The following is a 23,064-nucleotide window of genomic DNA, read 5'->3' on the forward strand; positions in this document are numbered from 1 at the left end:
TTAACTTAATAAAAGGAAAAAAAAAATCTGATTTCAGGAGAAACACTTTTTTTTCCCCCATAAATATAAGGACATATTTTATTAACCATAAACAGAAAATTTGCCACTTCTCTGTATTACTTCCTATCTTTAGATCTCTGCTATCAGTCTGTCCTAAAAGCTCATATCAATTAAAGCAGATATAGAAGCTTGTCATTATTGGACTTGGAGAAATCTGGTTGAGGACCTGGTCAGACATGATGTTCTGCCTGCAATTAATCCAAACTGAAGAGGTACTGCCTCAAGTATGTATCACCGTATTATTTGTCCCTTCCACCTCCACTCCACCTGCCTAGAAAAGGCTTATTTGCTCAGCTTTGCCTCTGTAGTTGCTTCCTAATCCAGTTCAATCAAAATTATCAGTTTGGGTTTTTTTTTCCTTAATTTATTCTGGATAGCAGATTTATTTTAAGTTAGAACATTTTCATTAAATGGTGAAACTGGGAAGCTGAGATTCCCATCTCAGTGAGATTTAGCTCTCAGTGCACTTGGGGTCTGTTGTGGTTTCCTGAGCTAGATTTTCCATCTATCTGAAGCCTACTTTCATAGTGGTATCTATATATTGAGGTGAAAATGTTTATTAGAAAGCAAAGGCGTTAGGACTGCAAACAAATTCTGTTTAAAAATAGCAGAGAATGTATTTTTCCATTATAGGAAAAAAAATGGAAAGCAGATGGTGGGAATTTTTGACAGTGGGACTTACTTTATTTGTTGGTAGAAGGGGGCTTGTTTTGGAGGGTCCTTTGTTCTGTAAGTAGGTGGGGACAAAGAGACTCATCTCCTTCAGAGCCTAAATTGTGCTGTGAACTTACACACCCCTGGCATGGGTGCTGTAGGGCTGAGGGGCCATTCCCATCTGCCTGCAGACTGGGTTCCAGGTTCAGGTAATTGAAATTAGCCCTCAGCAGTTTGAATCATCTGTGATTTCATTGCCATGGTGCATTTTGTGATCCTGGCTCAGTCACCGTGTGGCTCCCTTGGAGCCATGGCCCCTGTGCTGCTCCAGCACATTCTCTGTGTGTTCATGTTCCTTACCCTCTGTCAGGCGCTTGCCACATCTGCTCAGCTCCCTGTTCAACCCCTCGCTGCCTGCCATGGGAGTGACTCTGCTTCCTGAAAGGGAAGGGGAAGGGAGGGAGGAACACAGCAAATGGGCTGGTGCAGAGCAGCCCTTCTTCCAGGCTTTCTCTTTTGTATTAAATTTAGCTGTTGTGGCCATGAGCAGGCTTGTGCTCGGCAGTGTAGTTCCTAAACAGTGTAGTCCCTAAGCAGCACAGTGTAGTCCCTAAACCATCTCTGTTTCCTGCTGATTTCATGTTTTGCTGGGAAGGATGTGGTGCAGGACGTGAGGCAGGATTGAGCAAGGAGCACGGGCGTTAGTGGAATGACCCTAGGGAGAGACAGGCTGGTTCTGTCAACTCTGTCCAAAGGCAGGTAGCTGTGACCTGTCATGTAACAACAGGCTTTTCCTTCAGTGCTGGAATCATTCTCTTGTGCCATGGTTTAGTTGCCTCCCAAATTGCCTGATGCTGAACATTTATTAAGGACTCCATGATCAAATGTTTGCGGTTTGACAGAAGCAGCTGACACTGGTTTAAAGGGAAATATGTTGTAATATTACCTCCAGAGAGCCATGGAGGAGAAACTTTGGACAGGATTTATACTTGATAAAATTCTGTTTCGACACAGTTGAGAGAGGCAGGAAATTTCTCCTGTGACTTTTCATTATAACATCATCATGAGAGCAGCATCTTTCGCTTCTTGAGAATCTGTCTGTCCCTGCTGCTAATTCCCCACCTGAAATCTTAATTTAACATGGGTGACATGAGACACACTTCAGCAGCCCTGAAGAGAAGTGTGGACAGCCATTCCCATGATAAGGATATTAAGAAGAGTCCAAGTTGTCTCAAAGCCTGTTTTTTTGCATGAATCTTGAAGAAAATGAGGTCAAGGTTCAGGTAGACTTTAGGGATTTACAGTAGTGAAGGAAATCTTGCCTCAGTGCAATTAAAATTTAACTGAAGAAATAACTTCTGGTTTGTTTGGTTGGTTTTTTTTTTTCCTGTAAAATTTCCCCTCTTGGCTTCAAAGGTCTTTGAATAAAGAATTATATTGCTGCAGTCTAGCTGAACAAAAGCGATGAAACAGCACGTGACATCTACAGTTTGTACAATCATCCTTAATGTGCTCATACATCACAAGAAATAATCAGGTATGGATTTTTTTTTTTTAATATATAGACCTGAAGTTTTCTGAAGACAGAGTTGGCATTTTGGTCAAAGATTATATAGATGCATCAGAGAATCATAACCTCCAGTGCAGAGAGGATCCATGTGGCCTTTCCCAGTCTGCTCTCAAGGTGCAGTCAGGTCCTGCTTCTCAGCCCTCAAAGCTTATTCAGGCTTTTGCTATCTCTACAGGGATGGCTCAGTGATAGTTAGCATGGGCAAGTACTGCCTTATGTTTAGAAATTAATCCTGTCTTTCTGGATGCTGAGGATTTACTCTTGGCCTAGATTTAGTGTTTGTGTGAGTGAGCAAAGCTTTTTTTGTTTGTTCTTCCGTTGTTCCCTTGTTCTCTGAAACAAATGTCTGAAATTTATAGGTAAAGAAAAAGATAGTTGTGTGGGTAATAATGTTCTTTAATGATTCAATTTAATGATTTACAATTGATTCAATTGTAAATCTATGTCAGGGAACTTGCACTTGAGATTACCCTCATTGCTGTACAAATTGGCTGGCAGAAGTTGAATAATTTGTGGATATGGGGAACATAGATTTGTCAAATGTGTACATAATATGTGAAAACACAGATTGTATCACCTGGGCTAGATTTTTTTGGACTAGGGAAGTGTAGGGTTTTTTGGTTGTTTCTGAATACTGGTCTAGATTGTATCCTTTAAATAGCATCCTTTAGTAGGAAGTGAGAAAACCCAAACACCTTGAGAGACTGACCACTAAAGATTTGTCCTCGCTGCTCTGTCAAAACACCTGGTAACTCCAGTTTCCCCACTACTCCCTTTCCTGTTTGCATACCCATCATCCTTACCTCCACTAGAGTGCTGCTTTCTTCTTGAGCTGAAGTGGTTGAAAGTCCTTGTTTCCAAAGCTCCAGTTAGGGAAACAGTAGAGTGTAAGCCATCCCAGCTCCATTAACTCAGCAGCTGTGTGTAGCTGATCCAATGCCTCTGCTTAACCTGAGGGCCATTTTTGCCTAGGTTTGAGGCCCACTAGCTCCAGGTGGCTCCTGGACTTTGCTCTGGGGCAGGTAAAGAGCACTCATGCATTCCCTTTTGCCTAAAATGCTTTTGGATTGTAGCTCCTGGTGACAGGGCAGTAAGGAACAGGAGTTGAATCCCTGCAGTTGTTCATTAAACCCAGGGCTTTGGCTAGATGGGAATTTGTGGTCCAGGGTGAATTCAAAGGATGTGATTACAACTGACTCCCATTTACTAACACAGGTGTAATATTTACTAGCCAACACTGACTTCAGGATGACCTTTTTGGGTGGCTCTGGGCTGATAAACCACTTCTGAGATCAACACTATGCTGTATGTTTGGTGCAATGTCTGCTCTTATGAGTACTGAGATAAATTGGTTCAAATTAATACAGGACAAAGGAGCTTCTAGATGACCCCTTGCATAGCAATGAGTTTCATAACGAGATTAGTGTTGAGTTGCATCTCTAAAGGATGGAGGTGGCTTTATCTAAGTAATTTTTCAGATGCAGCTGGTGTTGGCTGACCAAAAGAAATCTTGCAATTTTGCTTTAATCAAAAGAATTAAAGTTGCTGGAGTGTGAGGCTGGAATAAAATGATTTTTTTTTTTACAAAAAAACCCCCACCTGCCTTCATTGTATTAATAGCACCTATATTCTGAATAGTGAAAACTCCATCTCTCCCTCTCATCTCCAGGACTGTTCTTTAGGGCTTGCAGAGGTATTTGGATTTGCAGTGTTTTTCCTGAAGTCTGCAGAGCTAGTGCCCTTAGAATTTGTATTTCCACAGTAGGGGATGGAGGTGGGGTGGAAAAAGCCCCACCACCTTCAACAAAAACAAGATGTTTATGCTCCTTCTGACATTCCAGCTCTTGAAGGCAAGAGTCTGCTGCTTCTACAGACAAGGGGGTTGTGGTGTTTCCTCTCACTTGTTCTCATGGGTGTCTTGTGTTTCCTTTCCTCAACAGTGAGATCTGATTCTTTTTCATGTTTCTTTTTCTCTGCTATATCTGTGAGATAGCATTGTTTCCCATTTTTCTTTTCTCCCATGCACTAGAGAATTTGTGCCCCTAAACGTCCACCTGTCTCTTAGTAACAGGATTCCTCATTCTGTCTCCAAACTAGGAGCTCTGGGTACATCTGATAACAATTTCTGATGTGCCAAGGGTGGTATGTGCATCTCCCAACAGGATTGATGTTTTGGGGTTTTTTGGTGGTGGGTTGTGGGCGTTTTTGGGTGTTATTTTGGTTTTTTCTGGGTTTTTTTTCCATCTGTTCTGTAATTGCAGGCTTAGCTATGGCCAGGGGTATTACCATGCTGCAAGGTATCACAGACTGTGTCACCAGCCAGGTATTGCAAGTAATAGGAGCAGGTAGTTCGGCTCCCTAAAAATTCTAGTATCTTTATTTTCCATGTTTGCAATTTCCAGTGTTCAGCAAAACCTCCAGTTCTTGTCAGTAGGAATGTGCATGCTTGCTCACAGGGTTTTTTTCAGCTTAGTTTATGCAATGTCAAATATTAAGATCTTGCTTTTATTTTTGCATACATGCAGGTTGAGGTGAGTTCCAGCACATGTTTCTGATTAATGCTATAATTTTTGGCATTAGGATTACAGTCGAAATAGAGATATGTAGTAAAATGCATCTATAGCATAAATATATGTGCATACACATGTTGAAAGATAGAAGAGCATTGTTTGAGAGACTGGCCACTGTTTCACCTACATCAGTTAAGCCAGTAAAAAGTTTTACATTTCCATCCAGACCAGACTTACTCTGCTTTTAAATGAAGTAGTAGCTTTAATTTTTCCCCACTGGGACCTTGGATCATTGTACTATGATTCCACTTTGGATGGGGATAGGAAGAGGAGAAGCTAAATAAGTTTAAAAATATGTTTTATTTTTTGGCTCACAAAGTTATGCAATTTTAGCACTGGATTGAAGGAAGGAGGCAAATAGAGTGGTCTGTAGTTGACTGCACAACAGCTGCAATTTGCTGCATGGATTTCATCCTGTCATGTGCCCGGTGTCTAATTCTGATTGGATTCTCCTGGTGTGAAGAATCACACTTGCCATCAGTGGGATGTCCATCTGTCTGAGCCTGAAAGCAGCTCAAGGTTGCAGGCTGTAGAGGAGGAGTTTGTGGGATGGCCTCACTATGCCTATGAAGTCTGATGCACATGATTTATAAGCATCCAGTCTGTTTTGAGGGATCCTTTCTTGCACCATGAATGCAGATATTAGTGTTGAATTCCTCTGTGGTGGCCACTGAGGGAGCTGGGCACTCAGGCATCTTGCAGACATTGGGGGTGGTGTTTCTGTGGGGCTGGCCAGTGCTAGGAGGTTATTCTCATTTAAGGTGATTTTTAAGGACTCTCAACAGCTTTCTGATTTTTTTTTTTTGGTCGCAGGTGTGTAAGGAGTGGTGCCCATTCACTTGCTGTGCACTGAGATTGTATATCCCTCATAAATGGTTTGTAAATCACTTTGGGATCTCTGTGGCTGACAGGCAGATCCTGTGTAAGCACATCAGGCAGCCCTGCAAAGCCCAAGCCTTAGGGAGCTAAACTGGCTGCCAGAGCAGCAGGTGTGTCAGCTCAGAGTTACCCGTGAGGAGCAGCTGGAGGCTCGAACTTTGCCCGTCTGTTTGCTCAGGGTTTATCTCATCCTTTATTGTGCAGCCCAGTGAAAATGAGCGTTTGCTGTGGCAGTTCAGGCGGGGCCCTGGAGCCGCAGCTCAGCGAGCGCAGCCCTCGCTGCTCTGGGGGAAGCCTGTGCTTCGTGTGTCATCACAGGACATGACTGCTTTGGTACACTCCACTGATTTTTTATTCCTTTTTTTTTATTTTAATTTTTTTTTTAATGTCTATAGGTTTTTTTGTTGTTGTTGTTGTTCTAGGGGTAGATTTTGATATTAGAGAAAGGCAAGAGTGCTCCAAACAGAAAGCTAAACTTGCATTTTAGTTTTAATTTTGCCTCAGGATTGTGCAAGTGGACAGCAAAATTAATATCAAACCAGAAATTTCTTCTGAATCAAAGGCCAAGTGGAAAGTGTACTCTTGAGCACTGCTGCACTCAAGATTGTTATTCTGAAAACAACCAAAACAAAACAACAATCCTCAACATTTAAAAATAAACCCTATGTAGCAATTGAAAAGGCTATTTTTGGTGTAACATTTTGATTTTGGCCAGATTGCATGTATTGAGGGAAATGTTTACTAACATTTGTTACCAGTTCTGGTCTTCAGACCCCTGGCAGCACACTTAGAGCCAGGCAATGATGAATAATTCTTTGCCTACTGCCTTACAGGAGGATAAAGTGGCATCAGTTTCTGGGGTTCAGAACTGTTTGCTGTTGGAGTTCAGGTATCCATATCCCAGCACTGTTGGGAATTAGACATGTGCAATGTAGAAGTGACAGACTGAATATGCAGGATACCAGCTGGTTGCTCAGAAGACCTGATCTCTGCCTTAGTTTACCTTGAGTAGTTAATTTGACTACTCTGTCCCTCAGTTTCCCATTTTATTTGCCATGTAACTTATCTCTTTAGCTATTAAACAATTTAAAATGGGACTGCCACTATTCAAAACAGCTGTTCTACTTCAACACAGTCTTAATAATAAATGTAAACAACTATGGGCTTCAGATAGTCCAAATAAATTTAGGAGGATTCTGGTTAATTTTTGATTTTTCAGCTGTGTTACCAAGGGTTGATCTTTGGACTGATATAACCAAACTTTTTCCTTAGTTGCTTTCTGTTATTCTGCCTTTCGAAGGACTTTGTGGAAAAGAAAGCAGTATAAAAATCACACAACCGGTTTGGCAGGTCCTGTATAAACAGGAGAAATGCCAGGAAAAGTCTTATGTCTTTGTTGCCAGCTTAAAAAAAAAGGGGTTAATTTTCTCCTAATGAAAACTTCAGCTGTTGCTGTGTGTGAGGTGGACTGTGAGGATGGGCACGTGGTGGAAGGGGCTTGGAGTGCTTGCTGGAAGGAACATTCCCTCAGATGCTGGGAATATTGTCTCAGTCACCTTCTTGGCTGTAGGAGCAGAAGAAGCATTTTATCATGGTTCTTGTAAGCAGATTTGGGTTTTTTTTCCTTCCCTCATTTCCTCTGACAGTCTCAGAGCTCAGCTCTGGTGTTGAACACACCCTGGTTGATTAACTGGGGGTGATTGATGTCCCCCTGTTTTGCTTTGCTTGTAGAGGAGAGAGCTGTGCTGGTATTTAAGATGGTGTAGCTGTGAATTGGGATGGGTGAGGAAACCTGCCTTCCCAAGTGGATCTGTGCCGTTGCATAACCGTGGGAAGGGCTGGAGTGCCTCTGTCCTGATTCTTGTGGCAAAGGAGGGATGTGTTTCTGGAACAGCTTTGAAGCTTCCTTCTGATTTAGGCCATCTCTGCTGCTGCTGCTTGTGAGCTGAGAGATTTCAGTCAATGCGTTGACAAGGAGGAGAGTTAGAAATCAGAAGTTCCCTCCCATGAGGAGGATGTTTAAAATCAATGCAAAAATGCAAAATGAAATGCATTCTGAGAGCTTTTGCAAGTTGTCCATGTCATTTTACTTCTCTTGTAGTTCATCCTTCTGTTTCTAGAGCAGCAGCATAACCCCAGAACCATGGCCATGTGGGTAGAGTGTTGAAATGGGATTCAGGTGACTTGCTGCTTCTTCCTGCACCTCTGTTCCTAACTGTGAACTAGGATTCAAACAGGCCCTTCCTGTGGTGCTTCACTGTCTTGAGTATTTTGGCTTTGAGCTCATCAGGGCTGTCCTCTGCTCACTATTTCTGGAACACTTTGGGCAATGGTGCTGTGTTTGTTTGCTTCTAAGTGCTGTCACTGTATAAATGTCAAGTCCTAACAGTGAGATTCACAGCCAAATAAGAGTTCTTGGGAGAACATATTGTTTTCTAAGGTGCCAAAGTAGGTTTTTCCTCAGCCTCTGTACCCTGAATGGGTATCCAATCTGCTTATATTTTGGTCCCTCCACTTGTAGTGTGAGTGTAATAACACTTCCCTTCATTGCAAGAAAGTGCTAAAGGTATTACAGGACATATTTGAATAGTGTAGTAATAATGACCATGAAGAAGTCTTCAGATTGAGTTAAAATGGGCTTAAGACTTGTACTTTACTCTCTTTTTTAAATAAGTCTGAAGTTTACTCTATTTCAGCTGGCTTAGTTCCCAAGCTTCTCACTTCTGTAGTGAGGCAATATTTGCAGGTCAGAGGCAGTCCTATGGTAAGGGTGGAGTGGCTCTCACTACAGTGTCCATTCAGAGGTGAACCAGCAATGCTTGGTTGTGAAAACAAGCCAAAGATAACCAGAGTGAAAACTTCAGCACTTCTGTTCTGCCAGGAACAACATCATAACCAATGCTTCAGGATTATGAGCTAAAACAAAATAATAATTTGAGGAAGAACAAAAAGTGATGCAGAGGTTGAAAGGAGCAATTAAAACAATTGGGGAACTTAATGAACAGGAAAAGCTATGGCAGAAGGCAAGCAGCTAAACTGAGATTTGTCACAGGACTTGACACACCTGTGGGCCTCAGCATTTATCCCATTGTCCTGTTGGCACAACCAAGGCAGTGAGGGCTGTGGAAGTGCCACAAGTTATTTTGGAGAGTCACAGCAGGTCTGGCAACAGGCAAACTTGTGTCCTCACTGTTTCTCTTCAAACCTCTTCTGTGGAGCTTGTTTTATCCTGTGCTTTGCTGTCTGGCATCTGCCACCCAGCCCTGTGCAGCACCCCTGTAAGGAGGTGATCCACTTCTTGTTCCTCTGCTGAGTGCTGGGAGTGCCCCTGGAATTTCCAGAGTGAAGGAATAAGGTCTGTGTGGGGTGTACCCTGTCACATGGACAGGTCATACCTGGAAGGCATCTCTTGTTTTCAGAGCAGTTGGGAAAGGATTGCTAATAGCTCTCCTTACGCAACAGAATATTCACCTGCTTAGTTAATTACTTATTAGCTCCAGGCAGGGACATGGCAGATTTGTTAATAGCAATGGTCAAATCATTAGAGTCTGCAGCATTAATGGAAGAGAAAGCATTTAATAAAGAGCCATCACTTGACCCTGTCATTGTCCATGGAATATAGACCATATTGTTAAATTCAGGCTCTGCTCTTTGCCTGTCATCTACCACTTCTTAAAGGTGGTGGATGTCTTGCTCAGGAGCTTCAGCTTCTCTTTACACACACATGAAAGCACATCTGTTCTTTTGGATATGCAGTACCATGACCAGCTGTTTCTGTACAAATATGTTTAAAAACTCCCCTTAAAGTTCTGCCAATCCTGATGGTCCTGTGCTGGAAGGACCATGTTTTATAGGAAATAAAAGATTTTACTGTGCCTCACACTATCCCCCATGTGGTTTGTTTTCTTTTTCTAAGTAGTATTTTGGTGTCTGATGATCAGCAAAAAGTTCAGTTTCTTCTACTTTGCATTCTCATACTATTAGACTGCTGACTGGAGAGACCTTACAAAAGCTGTGAAACAGCTTGTTTAAAAAAAAAAAAAATCTATTTTTTTTACAGGCTGACCTACTGCAGATTTTGTTTCTTTTTATGCAACTTGGCTTCTTTCAGTGGTCTACCAGTGCATCTTTATGTTTTGACCACAGCTTCTTACTAGCTTGTCCTTCTGCAATATGTCTTCCAGATTACCTTCTCTTCCCTCTGTTTGTATTTCCTTTTGGATGTTGGGCTGTATCTGTCCTTTCTTCTGTCCAGCTCAGTAGTTCCTTTATTCCTTCCTTACAAGCTGGATTGTTTGACTCTTGTAACACTTGCCTGCCTTGCATACATAGGGGAGTGTGTATGATGCAGAATGAAGAGCCTGCAAATGTGCAGGATGCAATATTCTATTCTAATATTCTGAAATCCTACCAGCTGTTTTTTATATACTCTCCTTTGTCAGCTAGAGCTTCCTTTTCTAGTCACACTGTTCTTAATGTTGCTCACATTGAAGTAAGTAGTTGGAGTGGGTGAAAGAATAGGGGGAGAGGAAGATTGTAATTTGATGTTTGTTCCATATCCAGTTTCTGTACAGTAGTCAGGGTCAGTGCAAGTTATGGCCCTTTCTAGGAACTCCCTCTGCATTTAATGTGTTGGGAGTAGAATAATCTGAATCTTTGTGATATTTTATAGTGCCAGTCATCCACGATCCCTTGTTTCTGGACTAGGTTACTAAGAGAGAGACATTCTTTGAGAATGGGTATTTTATTTGGCTGTCTTCTCTTGTTGAGGATTCTGTTTAGTTTTACTCAAGTAGATATGCCCATTTTTTTCACCAGCAGCCCTTATTTATAGCTGTCCTATTCCCAGACTGGCCTAGATTCTCTCTGGAAAATTGTTTTTACCTACTTAGAGGTGTTTTGGAACAAGGGGATGTGGCACACTTCCCTGCCATGCTGTGTGTGCTTGGTTACTGTGGCACTACTTGAATCTTCAGGATTACAAACTGTAAGGTGCAGCATTGGACCTTGGCATGGTGCTCCCAGGTTTCTCTGGGCATTTGGCATGTCCTTTTTCATGGAAAGTCTGCCAGAAGTTTGAAGTGTGAAGAAATGCTGTGGTGGGAATGCAGAGGTGCTGTGTATGCCAATATAAGTAAGCTTAAGTTACTGGAGAAGGGAAAGACTGAGGCCCATATGTGGATTTTACTTCCACCAGTGTAAATCTGGACCAGAAACACTGTTTAAAAATAAATTAATAAAATTAACTGAAGAATTTTCCAGGTACAGATGGGAGCAGGATCCAGCTGTGTATTGGGACCAAGAAGGGCAATTTTTTATATTTGTAAGTGGTATTTTAAAAATGTGTATTTCAGGATGTTGCAGCTCTACAGGAATTCTGTTTCCATCAGTGACTGAGGGTTAAAAGAAGCTATGACTTTTATGTGAATTACTCTCCCATGATTTTTTCACTACTTAACTGATGGGCAATTAGATATCCCAGGACAGTGAATAAGTTGACCTCGTCTGTGTGACAGTTCTGACCTGTGATTTGTGCTATGTAAATATTTGATATCCTCTTTTGTGAAGGACCCTGCCCACAGTAACTGTAGCTTCACTAGAAATGTTCAGAAGGCTCAGCCATGGTAGGAAGATCAGAAATACTGATTGTCCTTGGTTATGTGTTTGAATGAACAGTAACATTGCAACTTTGACAGCTCAGTAATGCAACCAAGTCAAAACACTTGTGCCATGCCAGCCCTGAGATGCAGAAGAGGAGCTTTCCCATAACTCATGAGAGGGCAGCTCCCTGTACACCATGTTTCCCCTTAGTCTTCCCATCTCAGTTTCATGGCCTGCAGGAGCCTTGCCCTGAAATGAGCACATGACTGCAGTAAGAGTGTTCAGGGTGTTAATTCCCACGCACACAGGCAGGGTTGTACAACCACCATATGTGACAGAGATGAGGCTTCCCAGCTCTGCCTCTTTTAGAAAAGAGAACACAAAAAGTGCAGTGAAATATCTCTGACGTGCAGCTAAGCCTGGAAAGTTCTTTGCTGTTGCCTTCCTTGCTTCCCTGCTGCTTACTCACTGGCCACAGTACTTCAAAGCCTCATGTGGGATTTTTTTTCCCTAGCTATACAATTAACTGTCTCTCTTGAGCCTTCTGTGGTGCTTTTTGTGGAGTGAGTGTACCAACAAATCATGGTATAGATGCCAAAGGGACCCTATGGGTTACAGTAGTGGCCCAGCTTTTTCCATGCCCTGCTTAAACACAGGTCAGTAGCAAGTTCTTCAGAGGAGCTTTGCAGTGACACCCCCAGGATGCAAATTTTGGAGTTGCATGTTGAAAAGGGCTGGGGGCAGATAGTTTCTTAATGTCAGGCAATTGCATCAATGGTTGACTTCTGCTTTGAAGTAGTAGGTCAGGGGGACAAGTCCCAGCTTTGCTACCTCTTCTTGGAGCCTTGCTGCAGAAGGGTGGGAGCATAGATAAGGGTTTACCCCTGATTGGACTATGATGATTCTGTTTCCAAATTCTGAACCAGAATCTGCCTCTTGTGTATTTTCTGCTGCCTAACTGGGATATCTACAGATGAAAATCTTTATTATATATATATAAATGATTGATCTGTACTGTGCTTTTTGCCTTAGTTTTATCTTCTAGTTTTACCTGATACTATCTTCACATAGTCTGTTCTATTCTCTATTCCCCCATATTAGCAGCAAAAAAATACTTCTTGAGTGTGTGGTTAAGCAAGTTTTTTGCTGCTTTGATACTTGCTAATTTGTAATATTTTGGAGTGCTTGTACAATAATGCAGCTGTATCATGGCATTTTCAATGACAGCATTGACCTCCTCAAGCTGCCTTTTCATAGCACTCAAGTGCATTGGTATTGCTGTCTGTACAATTTTAATTTAATTAGGACAGTGGCTGTAATCACTATGGGAGAAGCATGAACATCCCTAGTGTCTCTTTTCCCCTTCCCTTTGTGATGAACCATTGCACCACTGTGTTTGTTTTTTATTTGCTTGAGTAAGGATTGAGGCATGAGGGGAGAGCCATCACCTGCCCCTGTGCAGGGAGGACAGGCTGGAAGGAGGAGCCAGGGAGGAGCTGAACTTCACAAAATTGCTGAGGTTACTGACACAATCTCTGCTTTCTGCCCAGGAAACGAGATGTTAATCTTTCCCAGTGCTGCTTTGCATAAGGTCCATTCCAGAGAGCTGTGTTTGTTTTAATTTCTCTAATTACTGATGGTGTGCTGATTATGCTGCTATAGATTTGACGTGAATTGCTATATTAATGGGATCAAAAATTAGGAGATGTCTGCCATGGAAATTAAGAAGACGACAGCAGTTGGAGGAGGGGAGGGAAGTGGAGAGTTGAGTGCATCCCCTGTTACTGCACAGCTCTAGTTGGCTTATTTTGGGGTCTGAGCCTTTGTGCCTGGCAGAAGTTGGAGTATGCAAACTGTAACATGGACCAAAGTCCCCAAATGTGCTGTTCAGTCCATTAGAGGCTCTGATTCTTTCCTGCTCCCTGAGTTAGACCATGTAACTCATCTCACAGTGGTCTTCTGGACTTCCATATCCAGCTGTGATACTGCATACAAACCACTGGCAAACAGTGCATCTGCCTTCCTTCCCTTTCCTCTTCTCCTCACTTGCTTGCCTAAGGATTGATTTACTTGAATCTCTGGCTGTTTTTCCCTGTTCTGCTCTGTGGCTGGTTTGCTGTCATTGTCCTGCTGGGTGCTCAGATGTTCAGGGCCTTCTGAATTTTTCCTGCAAACACATAATTTTCCTCCAACCACCCTTATCTTTTAGGCCCTTTTCCCCCCTCTGCTTTGCTTGACCCGCCTACTCCTGTGAGGATCCACAGTAGGGAAACCAGACCCTCACAGGCTCCCCCTGGCTCCTGGTCCCTTGGCCTGGCTTTCCATTTCATGGCACAGGTACACCAGCACCCTGGGACACAAATGTGTGTCAGCTTTCACTCTCAATTCCTTTCTCCCTGTGTGGTATCATTATGTGCAGTATAGGAGAAAGCTTTTATTCAGTGATTAAGGTCAGCTGCCTTTTCTGTCCCACACAAGGTATTTACAGACCACATTGCCTGTTTTGGTTTCCTGAAAACTGCTGCATAGGTATTGCATTTCTTTGCTTTATCAATTAAAAAAAGTAGTTTTACTATTCCACCTATCCAGCTACTGAAATAATCCTGTCATTGGGACAACATAGGAGCTTGCTTAGCAGACTTTCTTACATATTTTATTTTCATTTCTACAAAAACATGTATATTCTTTGTGCCTGCCATATGAGTGAACTTAGTAAAGGGACAAAAAGACTATCAGATTGCAAGGCTGTTTGCTTTGGAGTTTAGAAGGGTGAAATTATATCAAAAGCCTGAACCTATTTTTACTTGCAGCCTCCCTCATCCTCAACTGTTACACTTCTTTTCAATTTAATTTTGATACTTTGATTTTTTATTAATATTTTTATTTTAGCAATATGAATTATTTGTGTTCCTGACAGAGAAAATTCTGTTCAAGTAGTATTTGTAAGTAAAGGATGCACCCTAGCTCTCCAAACTGAAATTAGTGTGTCCTTTGATGGCTTTGGGAGTTTAGTCAGCTGTTAGATACATGCCTACTACATAGTCACAGTCAGTATAACTTGATTTACACAGGATGGCTTTATCTATGGCATTCTCAGCAGCTGAATATTTAGTAAAGAGAAAGAACCCATAGATTCTCTTGATTTTTAGCCATGTGTTTCAGCCTGTCTCTGCTAAGATGGGCAGGTGGAAGCATGTCCTACTGTCAGCAGACCTGGCTGCTTGTCCAGGTGGCCCTCTTGGAGCACCAGCCACCAGAGAAAACCCCAGGGGGAGAGCCTTCCATAAAAACTGACTCTGTGTGGCTCTTCAATTACTGTAAGCAACATGAAGTTTCATGGTGAAACTTTCTTGACTCCCTGTGAGCTGAAGAAACTGATCAAAAATGATGACAGCAAGCAATATGCCACCTGTTTTAGTCACCTCTTTGTGGCTACTGGCAAAATGCTCAGGAGTTGCTATTTTGAAATTTCTTAGCTGGTAATTCTTTGGGGCTGAGCATTTGGTCCCTTGTAGGTTTAGATGTTTATAGAGTCCCCTGGCAGGTGGTGAATAAGGAATGTGGTAGTACCAAGCTCTTTCTTAGCACTCATCACCAAAAATCTCACAGGACCACATCAAATGTGTATTGATTTAGTTTATTTTACCAGTACATTAAGCTGCAGCAAGGCTGTTTGCTCAGGAACACGCAAGGTTCATGCAGGTTCTACCAGCACTACCTATCCTTCCTCCCAAGCTGTGGCTTGAACAAGCCTACCGTTCTTGGCCTTAATACAAAGGGAAATATTAAAGTTGACTAGTTAGGAAATGCTTTCAGAAAAATTCCTAGTGGCAGAGTATCTGGTTGCATAACCTTAGAAGCATGTTTTTAACCAGCCACGTTTTTGTTTGGTGGATTCCACAGAGAGAAGCACCGGGCAGTCCTGGAGTTGCGGAGATTGATGCAGTGGTGTGAGCACAGGAGGTTCCTCCTGGAAACGTGACTCTAGAAAGCCTCAAAAAGCCTGGAGGAGCCCATGTGACCTTGTGCATGGACTGTGCAGGCTGAGCACTGCCTGTGGCTGAGCACAGAGCAGGGCCAGGTTGTAGAACTGGCCTGGTGCTCGCAGTTCTGCTGCCAGCTGCGTTACTGCCCCATGCTGCACACAGGGATTAAGCTCATTTTTTCCACAAGCCCAGTGTCTTGACCTCCCTTTGCCATTACCATTCCACACCTTTTGGAAATCTGTCCAGGACAGTTAAAGGGCAGCATGCAGTTGTTAAATGTATTGCCCTTGAGAGGCACATGCTGTCCTTTTTCAAGACAGCTTAACTCTGAAATTACTTTGCGCATTTGAGCTGTGCTCTTGCTGTAACTCAGGTTGTCTGTGTGTCTAATAAAAAGAAAGACTTACCTAATGTCTGTAAATTGCTTTGATATTTAGGCTAAAGGTGCTGACAGAAAAATGCAGGATTAGCAAGAGAGGGCATTTCAAAGGTACTAATAGGAATTGGATAGCTAACTCCCCTTAGTGCCTTGTAAAATGCCTTCTGCAAATAGTAATTCACACAGTACTGTGGATATCCAAGATGTGTGGGAAAAGTAACTGCACTTCCATATCTTGTTTGGTTTTGGCTGTCCTGTCGTTATGAATACTAGGAAACAATGAATCAAATGCATTTGTTTAAAACAGTAAACCTCAATGAAACTGCCATGGTATAAATCAGGTTATGGTATGCCTTTAGGAGATTGATCAGTAAAGGCAGCACATACTGGAAGCATAATGCCTTAGTTTGATACAGCACCTCCTGGGTCTTGAGGGAAATGGATGGGTTCTGAATTTAATTTCATTTTCCACCTGCTCTTGGGTAGTGAGGAGACCCCTTGAAGCCACTTTGTCTTTGCAGTGGTGATTCAGTGAGCAAGCAATATGACCTGAGCTTAGACTGTATCCTGCATTCTTCAGGAGGGAAGATAGGAAAAGGACTTCAGATCTCCCACCTATCCCCCAGTGCCTGTTAACAGAGGCAGCATCTGTGTGGCTGTATTTCAGAAATGTTCCTCTTTTTTATGAATGTCTCCATGAACAAAGCGAGCGGCTGCAGTGTGGTTCGATATCTGTGCTGTGGATGGCAGCAGGAAATGCTGGGAACTGCCAGGTCTCCCTGCCCTCCAGGGGTGCTGTGCACCAGGGGCAGAGGTGCAGATGGGCACAGAGAGCCACACCTCTGCAACAGGAAGCACAGAGTCAGCTGGTTTGGGTCAGGGAGGGAGTTGGGGAAGCTGAAAAATCAAATAATGCCTTGTAGCTCCACAGGTGCGTCTTTCATTGCGTCGCAGTGAACATCCCTGTTTGGTAACTGCACAAAACTGAATTCATGTTAGCTAATGGGTTGCTGTTGACTGGCCAGTGATGAGTAGAAAGAAACTGAGTTTTTGGGAGACAGGAACATAAGATTGAACAATTTCTCTTTAGAAAGTACTGAGCTGACAGACACAGGGGCCATACTTGCCAAAATAACAAAGTGATGGTGGAGTGAAACAGGCTTGTCTTCTCACTCTGTCTAAACCTGTAATATTAGTGTGTTCTCCACATGCTGTCAGTCTTCTCTGCAGTGTGGTTATAGGGTGTTCTGGTGGGACTCCTGATGTTGAGGGTAAACTTCTGGTTCTACCTGAGCTCCTGAGCAGCAAACAGCACCTTGCAAAAGATGGAGCTGGGCTTGCTTTGAAGCGGTGGCTGCAAAACTTTCTAGGTGTTCCCTTTATTTTTAGATGTCACCTAATCTGCCTGTAGAGTTTTTTGCAAACCTCCCCTTCCCTTTGGTGGCAAGGGCGCTTACATTACATTCTGCAGGTGCCTCTATCAGCCTCAGTCTATTTTCCTGTCTCATGGCTGTGATAATGCTGTGGTTTGTCATGGAAGCAATTACCTTCTCTTGGTCCAGCACCAAATTTGTCTTTTCCGTTTGCCGGAGATCAAGGTCAGGGTGAGAGGCTGCATTTGTACTGTCCTGCAGATGCTCAGAAATTACAGTACCTCCTCCTGCTTCTGTATGTGCAGGGATCTAAATCCATACTTGCACTGGTGGGTCAGTATTCTGGAGAATAACATGCATTACCTTCCAGGAAGCATATAATAATAGTTTTTTATGTTTCTGTAAAATTGTGGCTATGTTTATTTACAAAGAGTATATTTTGTACTATGATAGGAGGCTTAGAATATGGAAGAATTTTCCCTTCAGATAATGTGAAGTTTCAGTCTTAGATTTCTCGTCAGGCATTTTCCTAAGAACCTAATTGTGACAGTTATGAAACTAATACAACATTCACAAGTTGCTCTTTAACTCTATTTGACTGTACTTGGTTGCAAGTTGAACTACTTCAAAGAAGGTAATGGTAACTGGTTTAGCAAAAACAGGAGTACTACATTACTTGATGGTAAATAGAGTAGTCTTTGGTGATGTGTTTTTCTGCAGCAATGACAAAAGTTACTGATTAATGTCTTTAAAATGGTAGGAAGGGGTTGAGTGTTAAACACTTAGCTTGTTCAGATCATGACTGATTTGATAACGTAAGATTAAGTGGTTTTGGCACTTCAGTGGTACTCACGCATGTATCGTGGACTTGCTGTCAGATTTTCACTGACATAAAGCCCTCGGAGTCTCCCCACTTGCATGTCACTTCCCTGTTCCTCCCTTGGCAAATTTCTGAGAAGGCCCTTGGAAATTTCATGGCTCTCTTGAAAAGTAATCCTGCCACCCTAAAAGGTGCTTGGCCCCTCCTCAGCACTGGGCAGCACTGGGCAGTGTTCTGTGTGTGCTCTGGAGCTCCCTGGGCAGCTGGTGCACCACTAGTGCACATCACCAGGCACACACTTCCTTCCTTCCACCCACATCCACCTCCTCTGCCATGGTTTCATACCTCTGTTCCAAAGTTCACGTTGTCCTCTCTCTTTCTCTCCCTCCCCGCCCCCCCCCCCCCCCACTTTCTTTTAACAGCAGGAAAGAATTTCGTACACACCTCCAGCGAGCCCGGTACCAAATTACACCTCGTCACCACTACATGTCCCAGTGCCTCAAGCCATCAGGATGGAGGAAGACACCGTCAGACTGCCAGCACACCTGCGTGAGTGTCAGCACCAGGCTGCTTAAGCTCTTGCACTGAGGAGGGGGTGGGGCAGGGTGAGGAGTGACTTCTGGTTTTATGGAAGAGAGCAGGGAAGTCCCTGGCTTTATACTTTTTTGTTGTTGTTTTAATAAGCTGGTTTGCTTTTCCTGGCTGTTGTTTTTAACTGAAGAAAATTACTCTTAAATACAGCATGCTGAACTCCCCTCCCATCTCCTGCACTCCTTGTCAAGCATTTGGCCTGTTTTTTGTGACAGGCACAAATATGGAGGGTTTATTCTGACAGGAAGTGCTATGTTTCCTTCCACTTTATTGGAATTGCTCAGTTACATTCTGCATCACAAGGTCAGAGTTTCACCAGCTGTGGCAAGTGGAATGCGCTTGTGCTGTGGCTATTTTCAGGTTCTGAGGGGTCTCAAATACTTGTGATGCCCAGGCTCTCTAGTGTAGAGCATGATTGCTGCCAGAGGCAGTGGGAAAGGAGGAGGAGTGAGCTTAGCTGTGCACAAAAGGATGCTGCAAAGGAGGAAGGACATATCACTCACATTGGAACAAAAACTGGAGCTGAGGGCAAGATCAGAGCCAGGTACTTCCTTGCTGAGATGATTTAATGTTTGACAAATAGGAAAGGCCAAGGACTGTTGGTCAGTGAGAGGTGAATTAGGATGGGGACAAGAAGAGTGGAATTTTCCTTTTTGGAGGGGAAGCAGTTCTGATGGAAATAAAGATGTTTTAAGTAAACTTTTGTCAGGCGTTACATTCCTGGGGTACTTAAGCAACAATGAACAAGAGGGACAGGAGCAAACAAAACTTTGTGCTTTGCCCTCTCACAAATGGGTTTGGGACTTTATGGGGGGGAAGAGGGAGAAGTCCATGTTTGTCACAAGACACTGTCATTCCTGTCTTCAGCTGTCTTCCACACACACTCCTTTTCTGGATGCAAACTGTGTTTAAAGCATTTCTCTAGTCCTGTGCTCGCTCCCTTGCTGGCCATGAGTTACTCTGCCCCAAGGTCACTCGTTCCCATGCTGTGTCACATGTCCTGTGTGGCCCAGTTTTCTGTGCTTCCTGGTGGGAATGGGAGCTGCTGCTGCAGCGTTTCTGACTGTGTCTGGTCCCTGCCTGAGCATCCATGAGCTCCCAGGCCTGGCTGCACGTGTGTGTGGCTGCTCAGCTGTTCCCCTCGCCCAGGGAGGGCTTGGCTGCCACACTCACAGGCATTTCTATGCTTTGCCCAAAGTAGGCACAATAAAAACCCAACACAGAAGCAGTTTTTCTCCAGCAGTTCTTTTCCATACTGTTACTCCCCAGATCTTGGGGGTTTCTTCCCAGGTGCTTTCATCCTCAGATCTTGTGGGTTTTTAACTCACTGCAATACTTGGTGCTGTTTACTTCTGCTGTGGAAACCACTGTCTGTCCACTGCACAGCCAGGGTCACAGCTGGGTTTCCAGTTATTATTGTCCTACCCACTGTGTCTGGCAGATGCATAAGGCAGGGAGGCAGAGACTCCTGATGCTGACAGTGGTGGTACATGCTGTACTGCTTCCTTCCCATCCAGCCAGCATGCTGCAGTGTTGAATTTATGCAGCTTCCTCTCAGTGAAGACTTCTTTCACAGTATTTTTAGAATGTGATCCAACCTTTCACCTTGACTCTTGTTTTGGTTTTTCTGTTCTTTTGGTTGGCACATTTTTAAACTTGCAAGGCTTCTTTCCCTTTAGTATTTCCACACCAGTCTGACTTGTTGCAGTGTAAAAGCACAGATGATTAATCATGAAATATCTGTGAAATAGCCTTCCATAAAGTTAGTGTCTGAGGTCATAAACAACATGAACACATTTACATAGCCTTACTAATTGTAGTCAATGGCAGTGTAGTATTTTGTAGCTCAGTGTGCAGTCAGTATTGACACAAAACATTGTTATCAATCAACAGACCACCCAAACACTGTTAAAACCACTCTGTAGGTACATAGCTTCATAGCTAGGCCAGGAGCAGCCATTGTGAATTTCTAAAACAATCTCTGGTGTATCTTTTGTTACAAAACTTCATGCAGTAACTGCTGTGTTTAGGTCCAGTAACTGAGCTACAGCATGTGCAGAGAGATTTCTGCTCTTCGTGTAAAAAACTTAAGTGATGAGGAGGATATAAGGTCTCTAGATGTTCTTTTAATGCTTAATTATCTCCTTATTTGCTTTTTTTTTAAGTGTCCTATTTATAGTTTGAATTAGTCAGCTTCAGTTTCCAACTATTAGATCTCATTATCGCCTTTCCTGCTAAATATTGTCAAAAGACTCCTCCTGATATAGGTGCTTTTAAATTGTCACTTCTTAACCTTTTCTTGACTAAACTGTAGAGGAGGGAGAGGTTCTTAAGGCTATCAGTCTTCTGTTAAGCTTTCAGATTTCAATTTCTGTTTATGTCACCTCTGTGAACCAACTACCACTTCAGACATCCTTCTTAAACTGAAGACAACAGAAGTGAAGATGATATTCCAGTAGTCTTGCTAATACTGTGTATAGAAATAACTCAGCTCCTTTGGGATTTCGTGGCATGAGGTTTTAAGAGGTATTAATATAGGGTTTCTCAGTTCCTGCATGGACTCCTCTCATTTATTTTTTGTTTATTTGTTTATTTTTAGAGATGTGTCTGAGGAGCAGCTTTGATCTTAAACCCACCTGCCTCAGAAGTCAGGCAAAGTAACTAATTTCTAGTTCAGGCTGTGTGTAAAGGTTGGGTTTAGATTTGCAAAGTCCAAGGATTTTCTAGGTCTGAGTTTTTGTTATGTTCCATCCCTACAGTTGTTTTTTTTTGTTTATGTGGAACTTAATAACTTCTTTCAGGCCTCCCTCATTGCAGTAGAACAGGGAGATGTGGTAAATTCCTCCAGAGCCAATAGGTTGTCAGGCCTGCACTCCTGTTTCCAGGACGTTCTGATGGTGTTCAGCAACACCAGGGCAGGGTTCAGTCCCACCCCACACCTCTTCATCTACTGTGCCATAGGTGCAGGTGACCCAAAGAGAGACCTAGAGACAAATGTTTCACATGGAACATGAAGAACACTCTCTGGATTCAGGCAGTTTTATGCCTTCTGATAAGAAATGTCACTGTTTCTAATGTTCCAGATCACTCTGAAAGCACCAAGCAAAAGCAGTAGAACAATAAGTAAAGCAGTTTTCCTTTGGTGTGATAAATTACTTGTCACTGCTTAGTGAGCAAATGAGCCTCAGGTAGGCTGTGCTGATTTCATCCAGAGACTGGAAAAAGAAGTGCAGTTTGGAAGGGTGGACCTCTCTTTGCTACAAGCATCCTTCTCTTTAGTCAACAGAGCTAAAATTATATAGACAAACACCTTTTTCTGGGAGTGATGTGAAGGCCCTTTCCCCTTCTCACAGAACCTTTCATATTCTAAGTAGCTGCTTTCTCCCCAGCTAGCCTATTGTATAGAAATGCAGTGTAATCAGTCTTAACTTTAAATCTCTGGGATAGTAAGAATCATTTCTGGATAAAACACCTTTCTTTGGTGCTGCACTTCTCTGTAAGGGACTTCTGACCCATACTTTTAAACATACTTGTCTGCCTGACATCCACCAGGAACAGATATTGGGGGCATTGTTAACAAAATACCAGTGGAGAGCTGGGGAATATCCTTTCCTGCACTTCAGGTATGTAGTCAGAAAACAGATGCTCTTTGTCCTTGGTGTGTCTGCCATGCAGACATACATGATCTCTTTGCAGCATATATGAATGATCTCCACTAGCCTACACTAGTGTCAGATAGAAGGAGTGTTTGGAAAATTTTTTGGTATTTTTTACCGGGAATTGAAGAGAAGCAAGTTCAGCTCACACACAAGGTGCTGCCCTTGGTGCCTTCTGGGACCTTGGACACCTTGTTCATAAATGAAAAATGAAAATGAAAAAAACCCCATGAGTGCAAAGACTCTTAAATGTTTTGAAAAATAATACAGAAACTGTATTATTTCTGTATAATTCTGTTCTGAAACTGCCCAGGTATTGTGATAATGAAAAATGTAGAAATAGGTGGAAGTCCTCTGGAACTATTTACATCCCCCTTATTTCTGGGGAAACACTCCATTTTGCCACAGAGAGGGTAATTGGGGTTTTGTGGTGGGAGTCTGTGTTTTTTTAAATTTCATTTTATTCTTTGTCTCATCTGGTAAAATGTTATTAGCTACTTATTTTATGCTATGGCCAATACCTTGTAATAAACAGCTCTTAGAACAGGATAGAGGATACAGCATGTAAGAGATGGATATGAGAACCCTTTTCTGTGTCTATTAATAGGCTCTGAATTATGGAGAAAACAGCTTTTTTTCCTTTTTTGTAATACACAAGATTAAAATAAGGTGGTTTGCCTGCTGAAACAGCAACTGTAAATGTGTGCTACAGGCTTCATGGTTTTCTTTTGTTTCCTTCAATATAAAACTTCTTCAAAAAGAGAGACAGAAGAAATCCCAGTGCTGAGAAAGGATTTGTTGCATGCTCTGGTCCTGTGCAACATCATTCCCCCTTGCATGCTTATGTTGATTTGTACAGTTTGATTTTTATCTCTGAAGGGCATCTTCTCTTGGGAACATGTGTGTGTTTGTTTAGGAAGAGTGA

The 23,064-nt window shown here is 42.7% G+C and overlaps 1 protein-coding gene across 2 annotated transcripts in view; it reads left to right on the forward strand.

The window, feature by feature from the left end:
- The window catches only part of ETV6 (ETS variant transcription factor 6), a 127,249-nt gene that overhangs the window by 24,695 nt on the left and 79,490 nt on the right, over positions 1–23,064 (forward strand). Inside the window, exon 2 of one of the 2 annotated variants that reach the window (XM_071422314.1) lies at positions 18,315–18,441. In XM_071422314.1, coding sequence (XP_071278415.1) covers positions 18,315–18,441 — 127 coding nt within the window. The remainder of the gene's footprint in view (positions 1–18,314; positions 18,442–23,064) is intronic. The other variant, XM_071422315.1, reaches the window with a different exon arrangement.

The sequence above is a fragment of the Agelaius tricolor genome, unplaced genomic scaffold, assembly GCF_023055355.1.
Source record: "Agelaius tricolor isolate 1412-34295 unplaced genomic scaffold, bAgeTri1.0.p SCAF_3, whole genome shotgun sequence".
NCBI lineage: Eukaryota > Metazoa > Chordata > Aves > Passeriformes > Icteridae > Agelaius > Agelaius tricolor.